This window comes from Phalacrocorax carbo, chromosome 8, assembly GCF_963921805.1.
Source record: "Phalacrocorax carbo chromosome 8, bPhaCar2.1, whole genome shotgun sequence".
NCBI lineage: Eukaryota > Metazoa > Chordata > Aves > Suliformes > Phalacrocoracidae > Phalacrocorax > Phalacrocorax carbo.
In genome coordinates this window covers 40597955-40620415 of record NC_087520.1, presented here as the reverse complement: position 1 = coordinate 40620415, position 22461 = coordinate 40597955, and the positions used below count along the sequence as shown (strand labels likewise).

Sequence of the window (22461 nt, the reverse complement as noted above, 5' to 3'; positions counted from 1 at the left end):
CTGTTTCATGACACTGGCTTGGAAGTTTTATAAGGTCTTGTAAAACATAAGAAAGAATTTCTAAAGTGCCCTGAATAGTTTGTAGAAAAACTCAATTACTAGAGCGGCACTGAGCCAACTTCAATCAGTGCAAATGCTGCTGGAAGGAGCATCAGCACATTTCACGCTAAAATCACCTGCACAAACCCACAGGTGTGATGTGGTTACTGAAAACATAGGATAAAGATTCAAGCAGCCTTCTCGAAGTTTTGGTTATTTTTTTCTTTAATAAATATGTTCTTCTTTATTTTAATTAAATTGGCATGAATAGCAGAGGCCAATGGTTGAACCAAACTATTAAATTGCATCTGAAGATTAAGATAAAGCACAAAGGAAAGCGGAATTGTTTAGGGATGAGAGTGATTTTGTATAAGCTTAATTTTATAATGACTGTGGGCAGTGCACACCTTTGCTTTTTCTCCTAACACAGATGGCCAAGAATAACCAGAGCACTATTTTAACCACACCAGGTAGACCTGCTCTGAGTAAATTAATCATTTGCAATTTGGCAAACATAATTTACCAAATGTCTAAGCTTGAAGTTAGTGTTTCTTTTGACAAAATGAAACACTCTTTCTTCATTTGGTAGGAATTTTGTGTTTGTACTTCTTATCCACTGGCCATAAAAGGTGTCAAAACTGAAAATGTTCTAAACGTCCCTAAAATACTCTGTCAGTTTGTCTCAGCTATAGCTATGGGTGACAAACTGTAGGGACAAGGCATTCAACACATTCCTCCTTTCAGTTCCTTGGGCTGTTGCTGTAATTGCCAGCAAGGATGTGGAATTGCCAATATTGGAGGTGCTGGTTTTTGTGGTGTGAATTATCATGGGCTGCAGCCTGGACCAAGGCCAAAGAAGTCATTTCATGTTTGCCAGCAAGCAGCCTTCAGAGAGCAAGAGCTTTCAATTGCTCTCAGCCTGGATGAGTTTTAAACAGACAATCTCAATGTGGAGAACTCATTACCTTGATTAATTCCTGACCATCCAGATCTCAGTCAGTAATGTAGTTTTCTAAAATGTATTTCCTGGTTTTCAAGTGAGCTTCAGTAAAGGTTCGAGAAATAGTCTGTGCCAGTGATGCAAGAACAGGATTACTATTATATGCTTATCATTTATTCTTCCACAGAGGTGGGTTCCCGGCATATTGAAAATTTTCAAAGAATGAAACGGATTGGTTTGGCAGACCTGAAGAGCCTAAATTAATTCCCTGGTTTGAGCATTTGAACACTGATGATGTGGAACTGCACAGCCAGCAACGTAAAGGTATGTCTGTTCAGCCTGAACATAGTAAGTCCTTGATTTCATACTTTTTCAGGCCCTTGAGCTCTTCATTTAAATTACCTGCAGTGTCAATTAGTGGTAATTAACAGATGGATGGAATGATGGATTTGATGCAATCTAATGTGTTTTAAGGAATTAGTATTAAAAGCAGGTGTTTGGTGTTCTGTGTTAATTACCAAGATAGTCCTTTTAAATATTATATAGTTTAAAATCTAGGAGTGATAAAAGTACGTACCAACAGTTTTAACTATTTAGTATCATTCTGTGCATTAATGTCCATATGTAGGTTTGCATTTGGGAAGGGGAGTCAAATTTAGAGCCCATCATACCTGCCAGTGGTTTTATCTGAAGCTCATTATAAGTACCTAATTTCAAAGTTATTTGGTTTCTTATTGAATAAAATAATTCTTCAAAGCTATAATCTACTTATCCTTCAAACGGTACCCGTATACTCTTATCTTGAAGTTACTGTGTAAATCAGAGCTGCACTGGTGTGTCGGGAGGGCAGCAAAGGTAGAGATCTGCCACACTGCGGGCAGCTCGCGGAGAAACTCTGCCTGCAGAATGCTCAGGCAGGCAAAACCGGTGCTGGAAGGCAGCTCCTGTTGTGTCCTCTCTGATCTATGGTAACCCCCTTCCATCAGGCCATTAATGCCCACGTGGAACAGGGCTCCAGCATGTTCTCTGCTCTCCAGGACATGAGCCCTAATGCAGGCGCTTACTGACACCCCTTTTGTTCTGACATGGGAAAGGTATACCGGGGTGTTGCTGCCCACTATGCTGGGATCACTGGGAGGGAAGGAAGAGCTTCTCAGCCCTTCCAGTGGCCAACATATGCCCTGGAGTAGTACAAGCTACAACTCCAAGTGTATAATTTTTGGAACAAGGGGATTCATTTAATAACATTTATTTCTTGTACGACATTATGCAATTCAGCTGAGAATAGAGCCCCTAATTGGTTAAAATTCCATAAATAAGGACTCATAAAGTGATTCAGAGAAAAAGCGATTGGGGATCAAGGTATACTTTTAGAATCACTGTTTCAGGTTATAGCCTGAAATTCCTCTGTACGCACAACTGGAGCACTATTTAAATTAAAATGAAGGAGACCGGATTTCTCCTATGGGTAGCAAATATCAGTAACTTCGACACGTGAACAACTGCTTCACACAACTCCATGCTGGAAATACCAATTCTGCCACTCCTTTCTTTACTTCTAAGTTTGGTTTCAGACATGTGTACTAAAAATTGATTTCCATTGCATTCCTTTTGATAGGAATCCCAAGCATGACAAAGTTAGATATATCTGAACTCTCTTTTTTATGATAATCAATTAGGATAAAAATACATAAAATCCAGTTCAAGTGCAGCGTTTCCAAGATAACCCACACATTAGGATGCCCTTCTTTGGCTTTTATGGCTACACGCTTACCTCTGGGGTCAGTGCATTGTTATCTGAAGTCTGACTCGACAGCAAAATATGTGTGAAACCATCTTCTTTCCGGACTACAATGTCCCTGAACCGGCAGTTACTTTCATTTTGACGAACGCTGTATCTTAGTCTCTTATCGAAGACATAATCCTTCTCCCCATCTAGTTTCCTTTTCACAGTGCTGTGTAGATTCAAACTTCCATTGGCCAGAGAAGAACCTTTCAGAAAAAAAATCAAAGCATAATTATGTCTATGCCTTCAAAGAAATGGAGCGATACTTTCTATTAGCTGAAACATAGCTCGGTATTTACAGTAGCCTCTATGTGATAAATGTGATACATCAAAAATATGCCTGGCTAGTCAAACGTGGCCTCAAGCCATTCTTATTATTCCATATTCCAACATGCAGTACTTCTTGTTCTCTGATCAACCTCTAGATCCAGTGAATTGTAGCATGTAGGCCTGGTACTCTTAATGGGATTCAGTTCTGTTTTGAAGATGAAAGCAATTGCATTATAGTCTTTTATATGAATTTGGTGTGATCCCTGAATTCACAGGAAAATTCTAATTCAGCTTTGGAAAAACATGACATGACACGTTCACTCCAAATCCCATCTTTCAAAGTTACATTTTCATCCTTTTATGGTGGCCAAGAAGTCATTATCAGTTTCAGACAGCGATCTGAAGAGGCACTTGCTGCACATCTCTGGGTGACAGTAAGTTAAGGGAGCTCTTACTAAGCTGACACAACTGGCATTCTCTTCCATGTACCCTTGTGGTTAGCGTTAGAAGTAGCCGTCAGCCATCCTCTTTGCTCTGGTCCCAAGCTTCTGCTCATTACATGTTACAGTTACAATAATTACTGTCTGACTAACAGATACGATATTAACATTGGACTTTGGCGATAGAAAATATTAACGCTGATGCCATTTGGAGGGTTATCCAGCAGTAGGGAAAAAAGGGAACCACATCTTCCTCCTTAAAAATAAATGAGAGGAATAGTATGTCAATTTTAAAAGACAGTTTATTCTGACTTACACTGTGTATGAACTGTAAACTATTCCTTTGCTTATATTTGCAGCTCCTCTGTACATTATGACTGGTAACAATGCTGATGCGGAATGTTGAAAATACCTTTACAAGATTTGTATGCAATACTCCTTTTCTAATTACAGATGTTTCACACTATTGCCATTAAAAGTAAAGCAGAGACAGGTTGCTGAGGAACAGAGATTAAAGTCACTCTGTTCACTGAAATAGTTTCCAAATCTGTTTTTTGTTTAAACAGACATAAGCCCATGATACACCATATTTAAGAAAGGCCAAGAAAGAGCTGAATGAAAACACCTTTGTTTTTTCCGTTCTTTACTCCTGCCAAAGCTGACCCGTTCCAGCTTCTGGTATCAAATAGCCAGGAATTTTTAAAGGGCAGATGACATAAATATTAGAACATAGATTTAAATTTTATGGTTTAAATGACCACAATCCAATAAAAAATGCTGTGCTGGAAGAGAATTGAATGGTGAATCCCTAACAGATTACTCTCTCAACCAAGATCACTTACCCTCATTTGCCTTAGCTATGTTTCAACTTGATGTTTATGTAGGTAACTGAACTGTCTGATACCTCTCAGTTGGCAACGGACTGGGGAATTGTTCAGCGTGAGAAATGCCTGTACATACACTGCAGTTATAATATCTGATGTTAAAATATGTAGAGTGCTTAACAGTATTTAACTAGTAGATCACTCGGCTTCACCACGTAACGTGTGCCTGTGTGTACACACGTGTCTACGCACAGAAATGCACGTTTCTTAAAAAGTCTGCCATTTCAGTCAATCACAAAACTCTTTTTCATTGTTCAGTTAAAAGACACCATCTAAGGTATCGCCTACATTATACTGAATAGAGAATTTAACTCGTGCCATGTAAACACTGACAAATTACACTAGATCATCAAATTGAAGAAAGAGCGTTTGAAGCCAGCAGAATTTGAATTTGTTTTCTTGACAAGAATTATCTACAAGTGTAAAAATTACCATGTGCTTGAATTTTAAAAATTATGAGTAATTTCTGATGGCATGTTTCTTCTTTTTCGTAAGGTTTTGCTACTGCATATATTTTGACACGTATTCTTACAAACAAAAATCAACTTGTGAAATTACTAATGGAAAACTAATAGCATTGGGAATAATACGCTGAAACAAATTAATTTTTTGACTAAGGCAGACTTTTAAATATTGCATTTTTATCTATTAAATCCTTACTATGGTGCTTGACCCAGCAATAAGCTACTAAGATGTGAGGAGTTAAATCTCCCAAAAAAGTGTACAGAGCTTACAAATTCAGAGGCACAAAGGAACACTGAATGGAAGATGTGTCAGAGTAACTGTACTGATTATCTACCTAGTGTTGAAGATTATACCACATCGATATTAAGTACAGATGGTAAGAGAATGGTCGAAGATTAATTCAGAGATAAGCTAGCTCAACAAAAAGCCTCATAGTAAGAATTTTAATTTTTGGTGTACGCTTCTTTTTTTGAGTAATGTTTTCACTTCGTAAATTAAACATATGATGTAAGAAACTACAGATCTTACAAAAATATTTTAACTGCCTGCACGCCAGCTGACAGAATTTCAACCAGAGGAAGGAAAGATCTAAATTAAATATGAGAGAAACATAAATGGAAAAGTGTAATTTTCAGGAATGGATGATTAACATAACAACATACAGTGAGTAAATTGTTTCAGTGTATGCTGTGCACCCCTGTAATCTTGCTTAATCTGATAAACTGGAGAAAACGATCAGCAAAATCCAAAGACAACACCCAAGTGAAACCAGTCCAATTTAGCATGTCTGTTGCATGGATGTCATGGAGCTACTGAAGGTTTGCTCTGGAGCCACTAAGGCATTGGATTGTCTCTGCATGAGGGTTAATAGCACCTGCTCAATGCACACAAGGGCAACGCTACCTTAATACGTCATGATGAAAAATGACTGTGACATAGGAAAAAAGAGGCATTCTCAAAACAGTCTATACTGCATGTGAAACAACCAAAGGATGTCACAAATTAACTAAGGGAGCTTGAGGTACCTCTAAATGTGGTTTACTGGCTTAGTAATAAGTATTTGATGCTCAGTCGAAGTACAAAAAGGAAACAGAACAGGAGAGAATGTTCCCTTCCTTTAGTGGGAGTTTAATCTAATTATTACCTTGTTTTTAAGCAGCAGTGGAATACCTAAAAACACACTGAGGTTTAGAAGAAGTTCCAGTATTTTTTAAGGGAACTTCAGATATTCCCAGACCACTGGTGCGTGTAGTAAACCTTCTCCAGGAACAGCAGGAAAGGATGCTATTTAAGGAGAAAACGCAAGCTTGGCCACTTTCTGCAGTCCTCTCCCCTAGCATCATCCCAAACTGTTGTATAGCAATATCAGAGGGATTCATCCTTCATGTTTCCTTCAGTATTTGCTCGTGGACCTTTTCATGGATTTCTCTAACCATCTTTTGAGCCTGGTGATGCCGTCTGTCTCCACAGCCTCCTGTCCTATGAGTGTGGGAAGTTGTGTAGCCACTACACAGAGAATTTTCTTTCATCTGTGCTTTTATCTGATGTTCTACCAGTTTCAGCGAGTGGTCCCTAGTTCTGCTATTGAGGGATTTAGAACAAGTTCTGCATTTGCTTTATCTGAGGCCTTGATGATTTTGTAAACTTCGATCATATTCACCCTCAGCCTCCCCATCTCCTAACTGAAGACTCTGTTATTCTTGTAATCCTCTTAATTTTAGTTGCCTGTCCCTTCTTTAGTACTCCGCTACTGTCAAAGGAGACGTGTAACGATGTTACTGCTGCTGCTGTTGGTACTAGAAACTGCCTAAAGCCTCTGGATTGAGCCTGAGACTGGGGCTCCATTATTCTAGGTGCTGCAGAAAACACATTAGAAATTTGTAGTCTAAAAAGGTGAAGCAGACAAAGAGTAGGAGAGGAAAGAGAGAAAAGATGGCAGTGAGCCGCAGGTCATTCAGTCCTTTAGAGGACTCGGATCTCCCCATTGCCTTTCACTGCTTCTACTCACTTGAAGAGGATACCTCAAGCTATTGTTATTTTTAGATCCATTTTTTCTTAGTGTTTCATTGCAGTCAGTCTAATGGAGCAGTCTCTGTGCCACCACCCTATGTAGTGATGCCTGTGCTGGCACAGGCATGCAGGTAGGCAGCCATACTGTGAACTGAACTCATGAACTGTTCTGGCTGGAAACTCATCCCACAAAACTGTCATTAATTTTCAGAGACATCAGGTTCACATTGTTCACCTGAACAGTACTAAAACCAGAGCAGGGAAAGGGATGGGAATAACGATCAGGATACCATGGGATGGAGGGCTGGACTGTTCCTTTTGTTAGCAGCGTGCATTCATGCTGAGTAAAAAGGATCATGGAGCTAGGCCTTTAATTTTTCTAGGTGAAATAAACCATGCTCCCTTACTCTCCCTGGTAAAACAGCTTGGCATTCCTCAGTCTTCCTAACAACCTTTCTCTGTCTCCTTTCTGTCTTTCTTGTGGGTAATGGTTAATACTGTACATACTTAAGGGCAGTGTTTGTTGATAATTTACTAAAAATTTCAGACTTCTCCATCTAAGGGAGCATCTGTAAGATATCTAAAAGCAATGAGTTTTTATACAAATTGAGAAAGCAAGCATACTTGGTTGTCTTTTACTGCCAATATTGCTCCAGAATAAATAAAACAGAGCAAGCTAAAAAAACAAGAGGAAGCAGTGACTAAGTTCATAGAGAGTATTTAAATTAAGGGCACCATGAGACCACAAAGATTTTTGTAATGGAGAAAAACAGCGGTTAGCAATACATGACAAGCAAAAATTCTTCAGCAGATGGTACAGAGATAGAGTGATGTAGAAAAAGGAAAGAGAAAATTAGAAAGGGATGTTTTCTGATGCTGTCAAGAAACTTGACAAAACAATCACTCTCAATTACAATATCTGGAGAGAAACAGAAATGTGATAACAGAAGACAACAAATATCATCAGGAAGAACGGTATTGTTAGCTCCTGGGAGCATCAGTGGATGTTCTCTTGCAGAGTTTTTCAATATTTTCCAATTTGCAGACCCTTAAATAACTGTCAGTAAAGGTGACTCTACTCTCCTCATGATGGGATGTGTAGGAGGTAGAAGACAGGTTTTGGTAAGAAAGGTCTGCCCCAACTTCAGAAAGGGTCCAGGCCTCTACTAGGGTGTATATATCATTTTGTGCATACAACTGTAGGTATACAGTCATCTTTCTCAGATAAATAGCTTACTGCTGAGAGTTTTTTCTATAGGTTGACCAGGAAACACTTGCACCCAAATGGATGTATACAAAAAACCAAACACAGACTGCTGGAAGTCCATTCAAGGAGTCATCAAGAACTAGTTTTCAAATAGCTATTTTTCTTTCAACAGAACTGGTGCAGACAAGCGAAGTAGATATTTTTTGATTAATTATAGTTTATAAATTACTAATTACTTTGCTTGGTTTGATACACTGGTAGTTAAACATCACTATAATATGAAAGAATACTGGTTCAAGTAGATGGGTTTTGGAGGCCTTCAACCACAGCCGACACTGGTGGCAGAGCTGGGCCTATAGCTGTGTTTTCAAATCGTGGGGAATTTTCGAGTTTTCCAAATCTGGGCTTCATCTCAAGACCAACTTAAAATTTCTATATACGTTTTCTGTGCACTCTTACACTTAGCTGTGAAATGAGCCCAACATTCATTTGGGCTTCATATAGGCAATCTCAAAACTGACACGAATGTCAGCATCATCAGATTCTTCACAGGGCTGCCCGGGAACCACAGCTTCTGGGAGCCAAACCCAGGTCCTCCAGGCTCCCTCTTTGTTCTACACATAGTGCCTGGGAGCCCTGCGAGCATTGATGGGGCATGCCAGGCTTTCGACTTCCAGACTCTGTGGCAGGCTGCCTGAAACCTCTGGCATAGCTGGCTGCCTCAAAGCTAAACGTGGGAGTCCTGCCAAGCAGACTGCCACATTGCTCCCGGTCTCAAGGGACAGAGCCCTGGGACCTTGGCTCAGATTTGGAGAAAGTTTTGAAACCCAAGATATTTGGAACAAAACTTCTGTTATTCAACAAATTGGCATTTTTCTCTGAAACTTTCTTCATTTGTAATTTGTAAAATTTCAGACCAGTTTTACTGGATGTCTCTCCTATTCAAAATGAGTTTGTGGTACTAACAGGACACATGGCAGAATCACACTGGCATCTTCTGTGCTACTTCCCTGTGCGTGTGAATACTGAGGGAGTTCAGTAAATTGCTGGACTTGTTGAAGAGTAATGCGAGTTTCTTCAATTTGACATTTCAAATGATGCAAAATCCTGCATCAGGAAATGTGGCTTCTCTCAAGCTTGTAGGGCAATATTAGGAAAAAAGCTAGCATTTTTACTTTGACCCTTCTTCACCAGTTTCTGTCTGCTCTTATTTGGTAGTCTCATCTCTCCTCTTTGTAGTTTTCTCCACTATGCATGTGCTGCGTAACACAAAGCAAGACTGGGGGGATTTCTGGCCTTGAAAGCGCTGCTGAGTATGGGTTTTTTCAGACAAGACGGAGGTAGAGATTTACAGATCTCTTGCTTCTGCAAGGAATTCTGACAGGGAGGTCAGAATGCAAGGGAGAAAGGAGAGCAAATTACAGAACAGAAGTGATGGATTTGGAGAAAGCAAAAACCATCCTGAAGAAATGTTTTAAAGAAGCTGCCCATGTTAGGCCAGGAGTGCTCTGTACATGGCACAACACCTGGCTGCTTAGGCAAAGCAGCTTTCTACTGAAATTGAGCTCTCTTACAGGGATTATTCAAATGGGCTGGTGGATGCCATTCATTAGCTCTTGTGGGGTCAAATGAAAGGCTCATTTGACCTAACAGTTCTTAGTAGCTCTTTAGTTCTTCATTAAAAAAAGGACTCTCAAATATGGAAATGAATGCATTTTGAAGATGCATTTTACATCAGAACTTCCCGAATGATTAAATAAAAATTATTTTAAAAACTTCATTAGAAACAGTAAGAAAGCAAAGAAAAATAACTTTGTATGCATCTGTAATTAGATATGCAAGTCTTTTTAAAGAAGCAGGTAACTTTTTAAACAGTCTTATATTAGCTCAAACTCATCAAAATACAAAAGCCTGCACTCTCAATTTTAAGTGTCATTGACATCATCTGGTCTACTTACGCACTTAAAACTGACCACACATTTTTCTGGTTTGGGAGTCTTTAAAAAGATATTTGATGCCTGGATTGAAAGATCCTAGCAGTTACAGGACGCAACCGGTAAGACCAGGCAAGGACAGTTCTACTTCCCAAATCAAGTAATGTTTGCTAGGTTACCAGTAGGGTGGAAAATGGAAAGTGGGGTGATATGATTTATGCTGACTTTTGAAAAGTTTTTGGCAGGGCAATTCACAAGAAGCTGTTAAGGAAATGAGTGCTATCATGGGCTACAGAAAGTGGCTAATAAAAATAAATAATTGGAACAAATGGTTACTTTTCATCGTGTCAAATGATTAGTAGCTGGCTGCCCCAAGGACCTGCAGAAGGATTAGTTTATTTAATGTACGTATTAATGAACTGGGAAGAGAAGTATGAGAAGAAAATTTGAAGGGAATACAAAATAAGTAGAGTAAAAACTAGGAAAGAATTTGAAGAGCTTCACTGAGTCATTAGAAAAGGGTGAACTGGCAACAGTAAAGCAGATTAAATGCATAATGAAAAGAATCATACCTATAGCTGTGTTCTAAATTAACTGTAACCAGCAAGGAAGAAAAAACTAAGAGCAGCTGTGTATCACTCAGTGAAAACCTTTATGCAGTGTGTAACAGCAGAAAAAATAATTCTCAAAAGGTTGTATCACCACTCTATCAGTAAGCAGTAGGAAATCATTTGGAACAGCTCCTGCTGTTTTTAAAAGGTATTAGAAAAACCCACACACACCAAAGGCACAAGAGGATACTGAAAACTACCAGGAATCTGGAAAGACTTCCATGTGGTAGGAAGGCTGAAAAGGCTGGGGCTGCCTACAGACTGACAGCACGTCTTCCTCTTTATCCTTGCGTATAAGGACAAGAGCTTATTCAATGTAAGTAAAGGTCAAAAAACCCCCAAACAAAATCGCAAACCCAAAAACCTGATCAAATGAAATGTGTATCTCACTGTTAGCTCCTGCGAATTACTGACACAAAGCGCCATTGAGGCTTTAAGTTTGGTAGGGGGGAAAAACAAACCAAACCAAAAGATTGGTCACATATAGATAATGAGAAGCTACTTAGTTGCGTTAAACTGTGTAGTGTTTATAAAGAATGTAAAACTTTATTCTTTGAGAACTAAGTCTGTCAGTATCTATGAGGATTAGAAAGAAATTTCTCCTATTTCTTCTTGTTCACTTCAAGGCTTTTTGTACCTTCCCATAAAGTATGTCTCTGAACTTCCTATGTATCCAGTCACTGTCAGAGACAAGGACCTGGCAGTTCTGAGTACTCCTGAATATGACAAGCATTAATGCTGAGGAACTTGAACGTTATTCAGCCACACTTCCCAGAATACTTCAGCAAGAGTGGTATTAATTCTGTTTCTAAAATAATCCTGATCTTTCTAGAACATTGGGTCTGCGCACACAGGGCTGAGAAGGGATTTGTTACTTGGTGATACACACAACCAAAGTTGCAGGATTATACCTACCTCCGTCGCCATTCCTTCTCTGTGCCCTGTCACCAATTCCCCACAGGAACTTTACACTTCAAAGGCATGTAACAAAGCCCACAGTGCTTCATGTCACTCCATGGGAAATGGAAGGAGAGAAGCCAACTGATAAAAAAGTGGTATAATGTATGGGGAAAGAGTGTCGAACATGTTCATGTGCTTCTCACCATATTACTTGTGTAGCGTGACAATGATTTTTCTGTGAGTGGACTCTGTTTGCAGTTATTGCAACTACCTCCCCCCGCCCCCCGCCTCAAAAGACTGTGGTTTGAATCACGTACCAATTCCATTCACAACGGGTGAACTGTTACTAACTTCCAACACGCTGGGCAAATTTTGTTCTCCTTCATGATCATTTAAATCCGTATTTTGCTGTTGTGAGCCATTCCCAAAATGTCTAGAATCTTTTTCATGACTGCCATCTCCATTCTGCAGACCATTATGTGGCTTTTTCAGTGGCATGATCTGCAAACCGCTGGGAGTAGTTCGGTAAGTCACAGTTTTAGCAGCCCTGTCATTAGCAGATGCTGGCTTTGCTGCGTATCCTCTTTTCTGTTTTTGAAGAGATGGATTAATTCTCTTCCTTTTGTGTGCTGACCCTTTAGACTTCCCAGATTCAGAAGGTCTATGCGCTATTTTCTCAACTGATGACCCTCGGCTTTCCCGTAAAAATTTTGGGGCGCTGGCCTGTTTCCCATGTCTTGATCGCTTTTCTCTAGTAACGTGTAGTCCATTGAACTCATCAATAAATTCCTCACAATGCAGTAGATGATGTTCAGGTTCCCAGGTGTCTTCATTGCTTCCGTAGCCTTTCCACCTGATGAGATATTCCCATTTGCCCTTCTTGTTCTTCCTTTTGTCTACAATCCTCTCCACCTAAAAGAAAAAACAAAAAAGCATCATATTAGAAATAAAAATAGTTTGGTCACGAAAATTATGTTCTTCATTTACAGCTAGGAAGGCCTCCCTGACATTTTAAAGGCACTTGAGTATTAATGAGATTCTCCTAAAATGTAGTGCCTAAAACATGATCTGACTCTGACATGGAAAACCACACGGGCTAGCCAAAATGTTGCAACCTATTTTACAGATTTAAATTTACCTTATTTTCATAGGATGCAACCCAACACTATACTCCCATTGGATCCTATACAGACCATGCTGACTGCTGATGAGAACCTACTTGGTGTTTGTATAAACTGCTTGACATAACTCTTAGGAACGAGCGTTACATGCTTCTGTTCAACAAAGAATTCCCACCAACAAACAGACCTAGCAGTACAGGAGAGGAATGCAGTAGCCCCAGAGCTATTTTGACAGCAAGGCCATTTCCTCTTCTGAAAACATTAAGATGAGACATAAACACCTGATTAAGTCTGATCTGGGAACCTGCAATAGCCACAACATGAAGAAACAAGAGACAGCCTGAATATCACTAATAAAGGCATGATTTCTTTGAAAAATCTGGTTGTAAAATGAGGCTCTTATTGTTACATTCCTCAGTTACCTCTTGTTTGAAAGAGCTAAATAAAGCATATTTTTGCTATATTGTCAGTTACTGATCATTCTCCTGAATCCACACAGGCATTATGTCCCTGCAAATATCCCAATATTTCTTCATGTCTTGAAACCATCTTGAACTGAGAACTGATTGTAACAAATTACAATATTTTACACCACAGATATATTTGTAGTAGTGTACATCCACTTTGCTACTTCCAACTTATAAACCTTTGTATTTTTTATGAATGCAATATTTGAGTAAATACACAATTTGAGAGGGCAAAAATTTAAAAAAAAAAGCAGCAAAGGAAAGGCATAAAGGTAGGATTCTTATGTAGAAGTAATGAATTTCATGAACCTATGCTAGAGGATGTCGGTTTAAGGAGGATTTCTGCACCAAGGGATAAGGGCCTACACCGGGACTGCGAGCTGCATGTGAATTCACAGTATCACGCTGTTATGGAAAACGGACAACTGTGCAACTGAAGAAACCTTTGTGCTAACTCAGCACTGGCAAGATCTCAACTAGAGGCAGAATGCATGTGAAAACCCGAGCACAATCCGTGGACAGCAAGTCATGGGTTTAAACTGCATCAAGTGAAGCTTAGATCAAGTCATTAGGAAAAATGTAATGGTAGTAAGAATTAAGCATTAGAATAGGTAACATTGGCAAGGGATGGGGGTTTTTTAGAAAAAACGGTTTTTGTTAGACAAACATCTGCCATGAAAAGTCACTGCTGGAAAATTGGGTTATGATGAGAAGACATTTTAAAGTCTCTCCCAAGTTTTATTTTCTGGTTCTTTAATATTTTTATATTTTAAAAACATGGCTTATGAGGGATAATGATGTCACTAATGAAAAAAAACATCATTGTTAACCAGAAGGACTACTGTTAGTTTAGAAAAATAAGTGTCTAGCTAATGTAATAGTTTTCATTGCTCTTCAAAGGAAAATCATCTCATGTGAAGAACAACAGTGGAATCTGTATGGAGAATTTAACCTTGAAGAAGGGCAATCAAAGCGGTGTAAGTAATTGTTCCTTTTAGGTCCCCTGTCAGAGCGAACCAATGGATTAATTCTGTCTGTTCACTGGCTGGAACTGTACATTCATAGAAACCTTGGTGGGTTCCCCAAAGGAGCTTAAATGTAATTAGCAACTAAACAGTATACTTCTATCTTAATTCATTTACATGGGAACTGGGCTAAGATGCCTGTGTCTGAGTCATAGTGGACAGCTTTTCTCCATCTCCATGGCACTCAACTGCAGCATCCCAAGCAGCTTGTTCCTGTGCTCTGTCTTATCAAATATCTGCATAGAACCACTGCAGAAACAAAGCAAGGCATCCTCTTTACTCTGAATTTAGCACAGTCCCCTTCAGGATTGCTCATTGCAGCAAAACAATTAACTGGATCTCAGTCTAGGCAAGTTTTGAGATCTTTGTCTGAAAAGAGGGAAAGTCCCCACAAAAAAAAAAGAGCTGGCATTTTTTTTGTCCTCATTTGGGATGCACGGCTTTCAATTGTCAAACTAATAGACTTATTATGATCTTGTTGACTTTATAGAGAGCAGCTGTCCAAATTATCCCTGGCTTTAAAATGCTTCTCATCCTCTGATCTGGGACTAGCCAGAAAGACTGTACATTGGACTGTCGAACTCCGTAGTGTCCTGTGGTTGTCTGTGGATTTGTTACTTTAAGTACTGCAGCTCACTATACCAAGGAGCAGAACATATATATACACACACACGCATATACACACGTCCTGTGGAACAAATTAAATTGCTGCTAAGCTCAGTAGACCACAGCTATGACTACTGTAGAGGTTTTGGTTTAGAGCCATTCTGTCTGTACTAGCTGAACAATACATGCATTCCCCATCCTTTTTAATTCAGGAGTTTGGACCTGGAACACAAACTCTGTGTCAGGTTGATGCTACCTTGGAATAACTTCTTTCGAGGGAGGGATTACACCAGCTGCATACCCCCACTTGCTCCCTGAAGGAAGAGCCTCAGAAAGGACAGACAGATGCCTTGCCATTTTCAGAATCACATACAAAAAACATGTCTTCAACCTCACCTTTCCTTCGCTCATGCACCTATCTTTACATTTAACTATACCGATTTCTCCGTTTTCACACTGTTGCTCTACTACAAAGAGGAAAAGTGAAGGGAAGAGGTTTCATGGAGAGCATTTTTTAATACAGAAAACACTCAAGTATTTTGGTGATGAGGCATTATGCATTTCAATTAAGAGGATAAAAGGAGAAAACATGAGTGGTCTTTGTTCCTGGGAAACAAAATACTGGCAATGGAGAATGTGATTAACCAGTTCAACACATCATGAAGGGAGAATAAAAGTATTTATGAAATTGGGTCAAATTTAATAGATGCTTTCAGAAAAAAAACATTCAGAGAGCAAATATATTTGGGAAAGACTAAGCATTTCATTACAGCATTTTCAGAACAAAGCCATCAACGTTTCACTTCCAATTTAACTTAACAAAAGTAAAATAAAGAAGGACTAACTAAACTGAAGACAAAATGTTTTGTTTCTGGTCAACCCTCTTCTCAGTTTATTGTTTTGCTGGGGAGAAAATGAAAAAAAATGTGGGTTGATCTAAAATTAGTTCTTTTCCTTGAGTTTTTTGGTTCAGCCATCATACCCGCTGGCTTGCCTAATGATGCATAAAAAGTCTGAGGAGATATTTGCCTCCCTCTCATTACTGCCTCATTGTTCATTACTGAATGCATTTGAGGGTAGCATCGAACATACTTGACCTCTCAACATGGTCCCTTTTCTTTCTCAGGGCTTTAAGTTCTTCACTGATATTTATCCCCTTCAGAGTGCCACTGTGTTCCTTCACTGCACACAGAGAAGTGCCTCACTATAGACATAAATATCAGGTTTTTAACCACACCTGGTACCATCTTTCCTATTTCTCTTCTATTCACAGTCCACAGTAATAACAAACATCACTATTTTGTCTTTTAAACGATGTATATTTGTTTTAACATGTAGTATATAAAGTAATAATATTTCTACATTTACTAATGTAGAGTTTTCTTAATGAGAAATAATTCTGTGACAGATAGTGATTAATAGAAATACTACTTTCATTCCTTCCCTAGAATAAGCAATACATGGTTCTGAGAGTATGCAGGAAAGATCTATGGCTTCAATGTTTGGTTTTCTATTTCCCCCCCTCAGTTCTGTCTTTAATGAGAACTGAATAACATCTTCCCAAAAGTGACCTTGGTAGTTACAGTTTGCCAGATCCTTGAATTCACTACATTTGGTTTGGAAAACTGAGTAGTTAAATGTAATGAAAGTAAAATGACTGCAAACAAAGTCTGCAGGGGTGGCACAGCTAAGAGAGTGCTAGAACTGACATTTACTATTACTACCCTGGATGCTCTCTCCCTGCACCTCCTGGCTAATTCTGGATGAACTGAGGTGCTGATATGTTACCATATAAATATGTTTCAAGAGAACAAACAGAATGAGACCATGGCTTCTGTGCAAATGCATTTGCCACACACTTCTTAGCTTTCAACTAGCCTTAAACCAAGCTCTATACACAGCTGCACAAACGAGCATGAAAGTCATAAATAAAAGCCTTTTAAAGACATTTTTGTATTCTGAACTTAATGTGAAATAAAAAAAATACTAATCAATTACAGTACAGATACGTAGGGCTTCATAAACTTAGTGTTGTGAGCAGGGGAATAAGTGTTTATATATGCAGAGTACGGCACACACAAATCTTCCTTCACAGAAGATTCAGGGTCAAAATCACTCATTTAACAGCACAGTGTTGCTGTCCACTTATAAAAAAAAAAACCCTAGGCTGAGTTAAAGAAGGGTAATTCCTGCTGAATTATTTCTACAACTGTGTAACTGTTGTTCTGTATAACTGTACTTTGTAACTGTAGTCAGAGCACAGCATACTCATCTCACAGTCCACTGCAGCTCCGCAGAGCATAAATAAAAATCTTTATGTTCCCTGAAAACACCTTCCAGGAGATCAATAAACTTCCAGAAAGGTTTGGAAGGTTGCATGTCTACCTAGTGATTTCCAAACTATGTACGTGTCATCTCCTCTTCTTGCAGTGCATATCTATGGGAACAATTTAAACTGTAATCTGTGGTGCTCAGCTGGTCTCTGCGCACTGTACAGACCAGTAGGCTGATTTTATGACATGCACTAGAAAAACTTGCGTTACAGGACTTGTACTGTTTTATGTGTTTTTTCATTGGAGGTCTTTGTCCCATGTTGTGCCTCAGGGTGTTGGAAGGGTATTTGAAGAAAGTGCCAAGGAAGGAAAGGCAGTAAGATTTCTGAGAGAGATAAAGGCCATCTGATTCAACATGTTTGTCTTTTAAAAATTCATTATTGCCCCAACTTCCTCCTTTTTGTTACCTTCGCTTTAAGAAATAATGTATTTAATTACTTGCAAATCTCTTGCTTGCTTGCATTTGTAACTTATTTGTATTTCTCTTGCATTTGTACTTCACTCCTCAAAATCTGGTAATTGGAGCATTTGTTCCAGATGTATGAAAAATATGACACCGTATCTTCTAAAGCGGTCAATATTCATGTTAGAAAAATAACAGCATAATGGATGCTGGGTCTCTCTTCAGAATCTGACCCAGAGTTTAAAAACAGAGTAGATCCAGTCAATGTGCCACCTACGAAATCCCCCCAGCAGTAAACACCTGGAAGGTCAAAATGAAAGCGAAAGGGCTAGATAGTCATAAAAATGAAAGGGAAGACATTCCTCGTCTGAATTATTCACAGGCAAAACATCAAATGACGTCTTCCCAGGAAGTTCAGTGAACACCCTGTTAACGTCAAGAAGACACTGCTTTTTATTCAGTTCATTTCTTCTCTTTTTAGGCATATGGATCTTTAATTTTCTACAGTCTTCTCAGAATCACAAGATTAAACTTGCTAGAAAAATCCTGAAAGTTCTGCATTTTCACTGGAAAAGCCTATCAGCCTCATATTACACATGGTTGCAAACCACTGCGCTAGGTATATGTGTCCTCCAACACATACGTATGAAGACCTATGACAGACCAAATGAATGCTGTAAAAACTCCTGCTGCTCCCTCTATGTAAGCTTGCAACTTTGATCTTCCTCTCCTGCTAGACAGTAACACCATAGAGGTTTCCTTCTATGCAAATTGGTGGTCCAGGTTTACCCAGAAGTGCACTGCAAGTGCGTTGTACTCTACAGTAGTGTTGCAGCTTCTGGACCCAGCATTTTGCCTGCATAAGTGTACTCTTAGTTACCTTCCCTGGCATCCAGGTATTTTAAAGAACCTGAAAGATAAGCCTTGCTCCGTGCTTACGCACGCAACATGATTTCCTCTTTGTGTAAGGGGTCTTCTGGCAGAAGGAGCTTGCCGTTATTACCAGTTTAGACCAAATGAAGCCCTGGCTGACAGCCTGCAGAGAAATAGCCAACCACAGCTTCCATGTAGACTCGTATCTCTAGTAACCTTACACCATTTTTCGTGGAAGTCCCACCTTTCTCTGAAATTCAATCTCACTGAAACTGAAATTCTGGTCTGGTCTTTCAGTTGTTCATTTCTGGCTCTTTTGAAAACTGCCCTGGTGCCACATCTCCCATTCCACACCAGGGCTGTGCTTCTCCCCTTGATGCCATCTGTCCCTGTTGCTGACTCTACTGACAGAACCCAATCTGTGTCCTTGACTTCTCTCATCTTGTTTACTGCAGCCTTCTCCTGGTCAGAACTTACAGTGCTCAAATCTCCCAGTCTGTTAAAGCCATTTCCCTCTCTCACTGTAAATTTATGGATGTAATCTAAATCACTTTCTTTTCTTAGGATATTTAAGTGTATGTGTATAAACAAGACCTGTGGTGGAAGTGCCACAATCATGGTAGGGTTTGGGGCAAACAGGAATAATAATATTCACAAGAATCTTGCACTGGAAGAAGGGCATTTTTGTACATAATGATTGATACTGTCCCTCGGGAAGGGACTGGAAAAGGAAACTTGACAGATGACACAGGGACCAGGATGGGACTTCTTGGTGAACACGTGCAGTCCCTGTCATTGTAGGCAACTACATCATATAAACCCTCTCATATTGGATATGTTCATGATACAGAACTTATTTCTGCCCAGGCTTATCGTTGATCTGTGGCACAGCTAACAGCTGGTCATTCTTAAATGTAATCATTTGGAAAAAAATACTTTAGGTTTTCATTTGGAAAAAAAGACAGTTTTGAAAGGTGCAAGCTAAGTGCACTAAAAATATATTCTTTAGCAGTAGGTTAAGGTGATCTTGACAATGTTCTTTATATGGAGGAAGAGCAGGATTCTTTCCTCTGCAGTCTAAGTGGGCACCCATGTCATCAAAAGAACTGTTACGCAATGCGGGGGAGACCTCTTTAGGTCTGTTCCTCTGCAAATGGCTTAGATCCCTTTCTCTTACAAACATTAACTGACACATACAACATACGTATAAATTCAAAGAACATGGGGGTTCTGTTTATTTTAAAGCATAATGATGCATTTCATTTATCCAATCCCCGTTTTCTTTTGTACAGTAAATCAGTTCATTATTGGATTTCACTGTCAATTTTTCTGAAGGAAAGCAAGAATCAGGGCATACCAAATTGCCAATGTCCTTTATGTTAAAAAGCGAAGTCAGTTCTGACACACCCTCTACAAACTTGCTAGCACAATTTATTTCAGAATGAATCTGTAAGAATTCCACCTAGAACATTTGAATTTGATGATAAATGCATACTTTTATTTTGGTAGTAAAGTACAGCTGGTAATTTTTACTATACTGCTGAATTTGTTTTGTACCTTGTAGTGCACACTTCAAATTTAGAAACAACGGAGATTTTCCTGGTTTGTAGATCAACAAAGCAAAAAATACATGCTGTTACTATTTACTATCGTAAGTGAGATTTAAAAACACAGTGTGTGCTGCTCATCCAGAAGAACTGAGACAGGGATGAAGTTTGCTTTAAGCAGAACTCTTCTCGTACAGTCTATTTCTGTGACAAGCACAGATGACTAAAACAGGAATGAGAAATCTAAATTCAAGGAGACAAAATATTTTGCCAAGCTCTACAAAGAGCCGGCTGGTTTGGACACATGCATGGCTCTCGGCTTTCTAATACTGTGGACAACTTCCTCAAATGTTTCTCTGCCGAATTCAATGGGATTCTCCAGTTTTATACCATCTGAGAGTATGTATATGGGAAATGTGTGTGCTTATCCGAAGAGTTCAGTGCAACTTAGTAAGGACCTGATTCTGCCTATGCTGCTTTCACAGTACTACAAGCCACCTGAATTATTCCCAAATTACTTAGATGCAAGTAAATCAAAGCTGGAATCCCTGGGATTTAAACAATGAGGTTTTTAACTTTTACTTTAAAAGCAGTTCATAGGAACAGGAGCAAGTCTTGAAGAGACTTCTAAACAAACCAGTGTTTATGTGAACATATCACAGTTCTTTCAGTACAACTGGCTGGAATTTGTTAAATATACTCATGTTTCCAAACAGATGTGGGAATGTGTAAGCAGTAGTTAAAAAATAAAAATATGACTATCACTAAAGGTGCTTTTCACCAACACGAAAACAAGTCCAGAAATGCAGGGAGCAATTATTACTTTACATAAAAACTGCACCTGAAATAATTAGGAAAAAATTAATGCTGTTTTCTTTTATGTTCATTTGCAGCTTGTTCTCCTTCTCCTTGTTCAGTCCTAGCTTATTTTAGTGTTCTGTTCACTCAGCCTTTTTCTCCACACTATGGGCTTCACTCTGATTCAACTCAAGGCCAGGACTAAAGTTCAACACTTCTACATCCATCCCAAAGCTTAGCCAGAAGTGAAGATTCCACATTAAAAAAACACAGAGGTTCAGCTATAATACAGCATAAATAAATATTTGAACTACTCTGCTGTAATACCACTCAGTGACTCATTGCTTTACAAATGCTACTGGTACGACTGTCATAAAATAAACCACATGTTCTTGTGTGGTAGGTAGAAAAATATTTTCTTAGCCCTTTTACAGCAAAGTGGTGAACTTGAGCACAAAGAGGTGAAAGCCTAGGTTTTGGGGAGCTGTTCGTCACTCAGTGGTTTCCACAGGTGCTGAGGACTTACTTAGGATGTCACGTGACAACTGACGAGAATTGTCCGAGGGCAGCTTGCTGGCTTTGCAAAGCTTATCACCAAGGAGATGAGAGACGACAGGGGTACGGCATATTGGGGGAGGCAGTACAAGGTGACACTGGCTACTTTAATGGCCATTGTACAACATGCTCTCCTTTCCAAAGTTTTTAAAGTTAATTTTATAGTGATCTTTGGAAGATGACAAAGTAATAGCTTTGCAGATATTTTCAAGGAACGTGCCCCATACTGAAATGAGAGCTTGATAAAAATTAAGGCTCTGTGTTGAAGAAAAGACAATGGACAATTAGAGCATGTATTAGGTAGTTACTCCAATATATGGGATATGGAATAGCTGTTTTTGGGTACGGTATGTAAGGAATCTCCAGTGACAGCACGTATTTTCTAGCTGCTGTACACAGGGAAACACAAGTATTTTTGAAATTATCAATACATATTTGACAGAGCAGCAAGTCAAAAAGGATTCCCAGCTTACAGGCCTGAATGTGAAGTAGGATGGTAATCTCTCCCACATCACTGAGACAGGAGGGAGAGGAAAATGAAGAACTCTGTCCATCTTATACTAATGGCTGGACAGGGGTAAGGAGACGTCACAAGGATAAATCATATACCCATTTCATGCCTTCTATTCAAACTAGAATAGGAGGCAACTGGTTTGGAGCATCCATATAGCAAAGGTAGTAACAGTCAACTTTGTGAATAATACCATGGAGGGATAGGTTTTAAAAGCAAAGGGCTAAAAATAGATAACTTTATACAATATAGAAGGTTGAGGGGCGATCCTTTGAGTGAAAAGCTGAAGTAGCAGTTTGTAAAGTAGTGGGATAACAAGGGAAAAGTAATGAAACACAAAGGTGTCTTTCAGAATTCAGTAGCATTCTTCATTTTCTTGGTTACAGAAATGAAGGCAATGCAATGGCAGAATACAGAAATGAGCCAAAAAGAAAGGTAGAGCAGAAAAAGTGAATAAAGAAACATGCTTTAGGCAACTATAATGGCATGATGGGAGCACAGAATTTTTACAAGTAAGTATCCAGGATACCACTGCAACATCACAGAAAAATGGCACATGAAATTTCAAAAATTATTACGCCCTCAGAAACAGCATTCAGATGAGCATGGTCACTAGGCCAAATTCTGGCCTCAATTATTGCATTGGTTTTCACTGCAGGTTTAATTTGCGTTCGAGATCTGAATTCTGTCCAGTGTAAAACCAACTTACTACCAGTGCCTGGAAGGAACAAGCTGT

General features: G+C 39.1%; 1 protein-coding gene across 1 annotated transcript in view; it reads right to left on the bottom strand.

Moving 5' to 3' along the window:
• CDYL2 (chromodomain Y like 2) overlaps positions 1 to 22461 on the bottom strand; it is a 61504-nt gene that overhangs the window by 16937 nt on the left and 22106 nt on the right. Inside the window, exons 2-3 of the mRNA XM_064459636.1 lie at positions 11804 to 12398; positions 2754 to 2971 (exon numbers count right to left, since the gene is read on the bottom strand). Of these exons, the coding sequence (XP_064315706.1) occupies positions 2754 to 2971; positions 11804 to 12398 (813 nt within the window). The remainder of the gene's footprint in view (positions 1 to 2753; positions 2972 to 11803; positions 12399 to 22461) is intronic.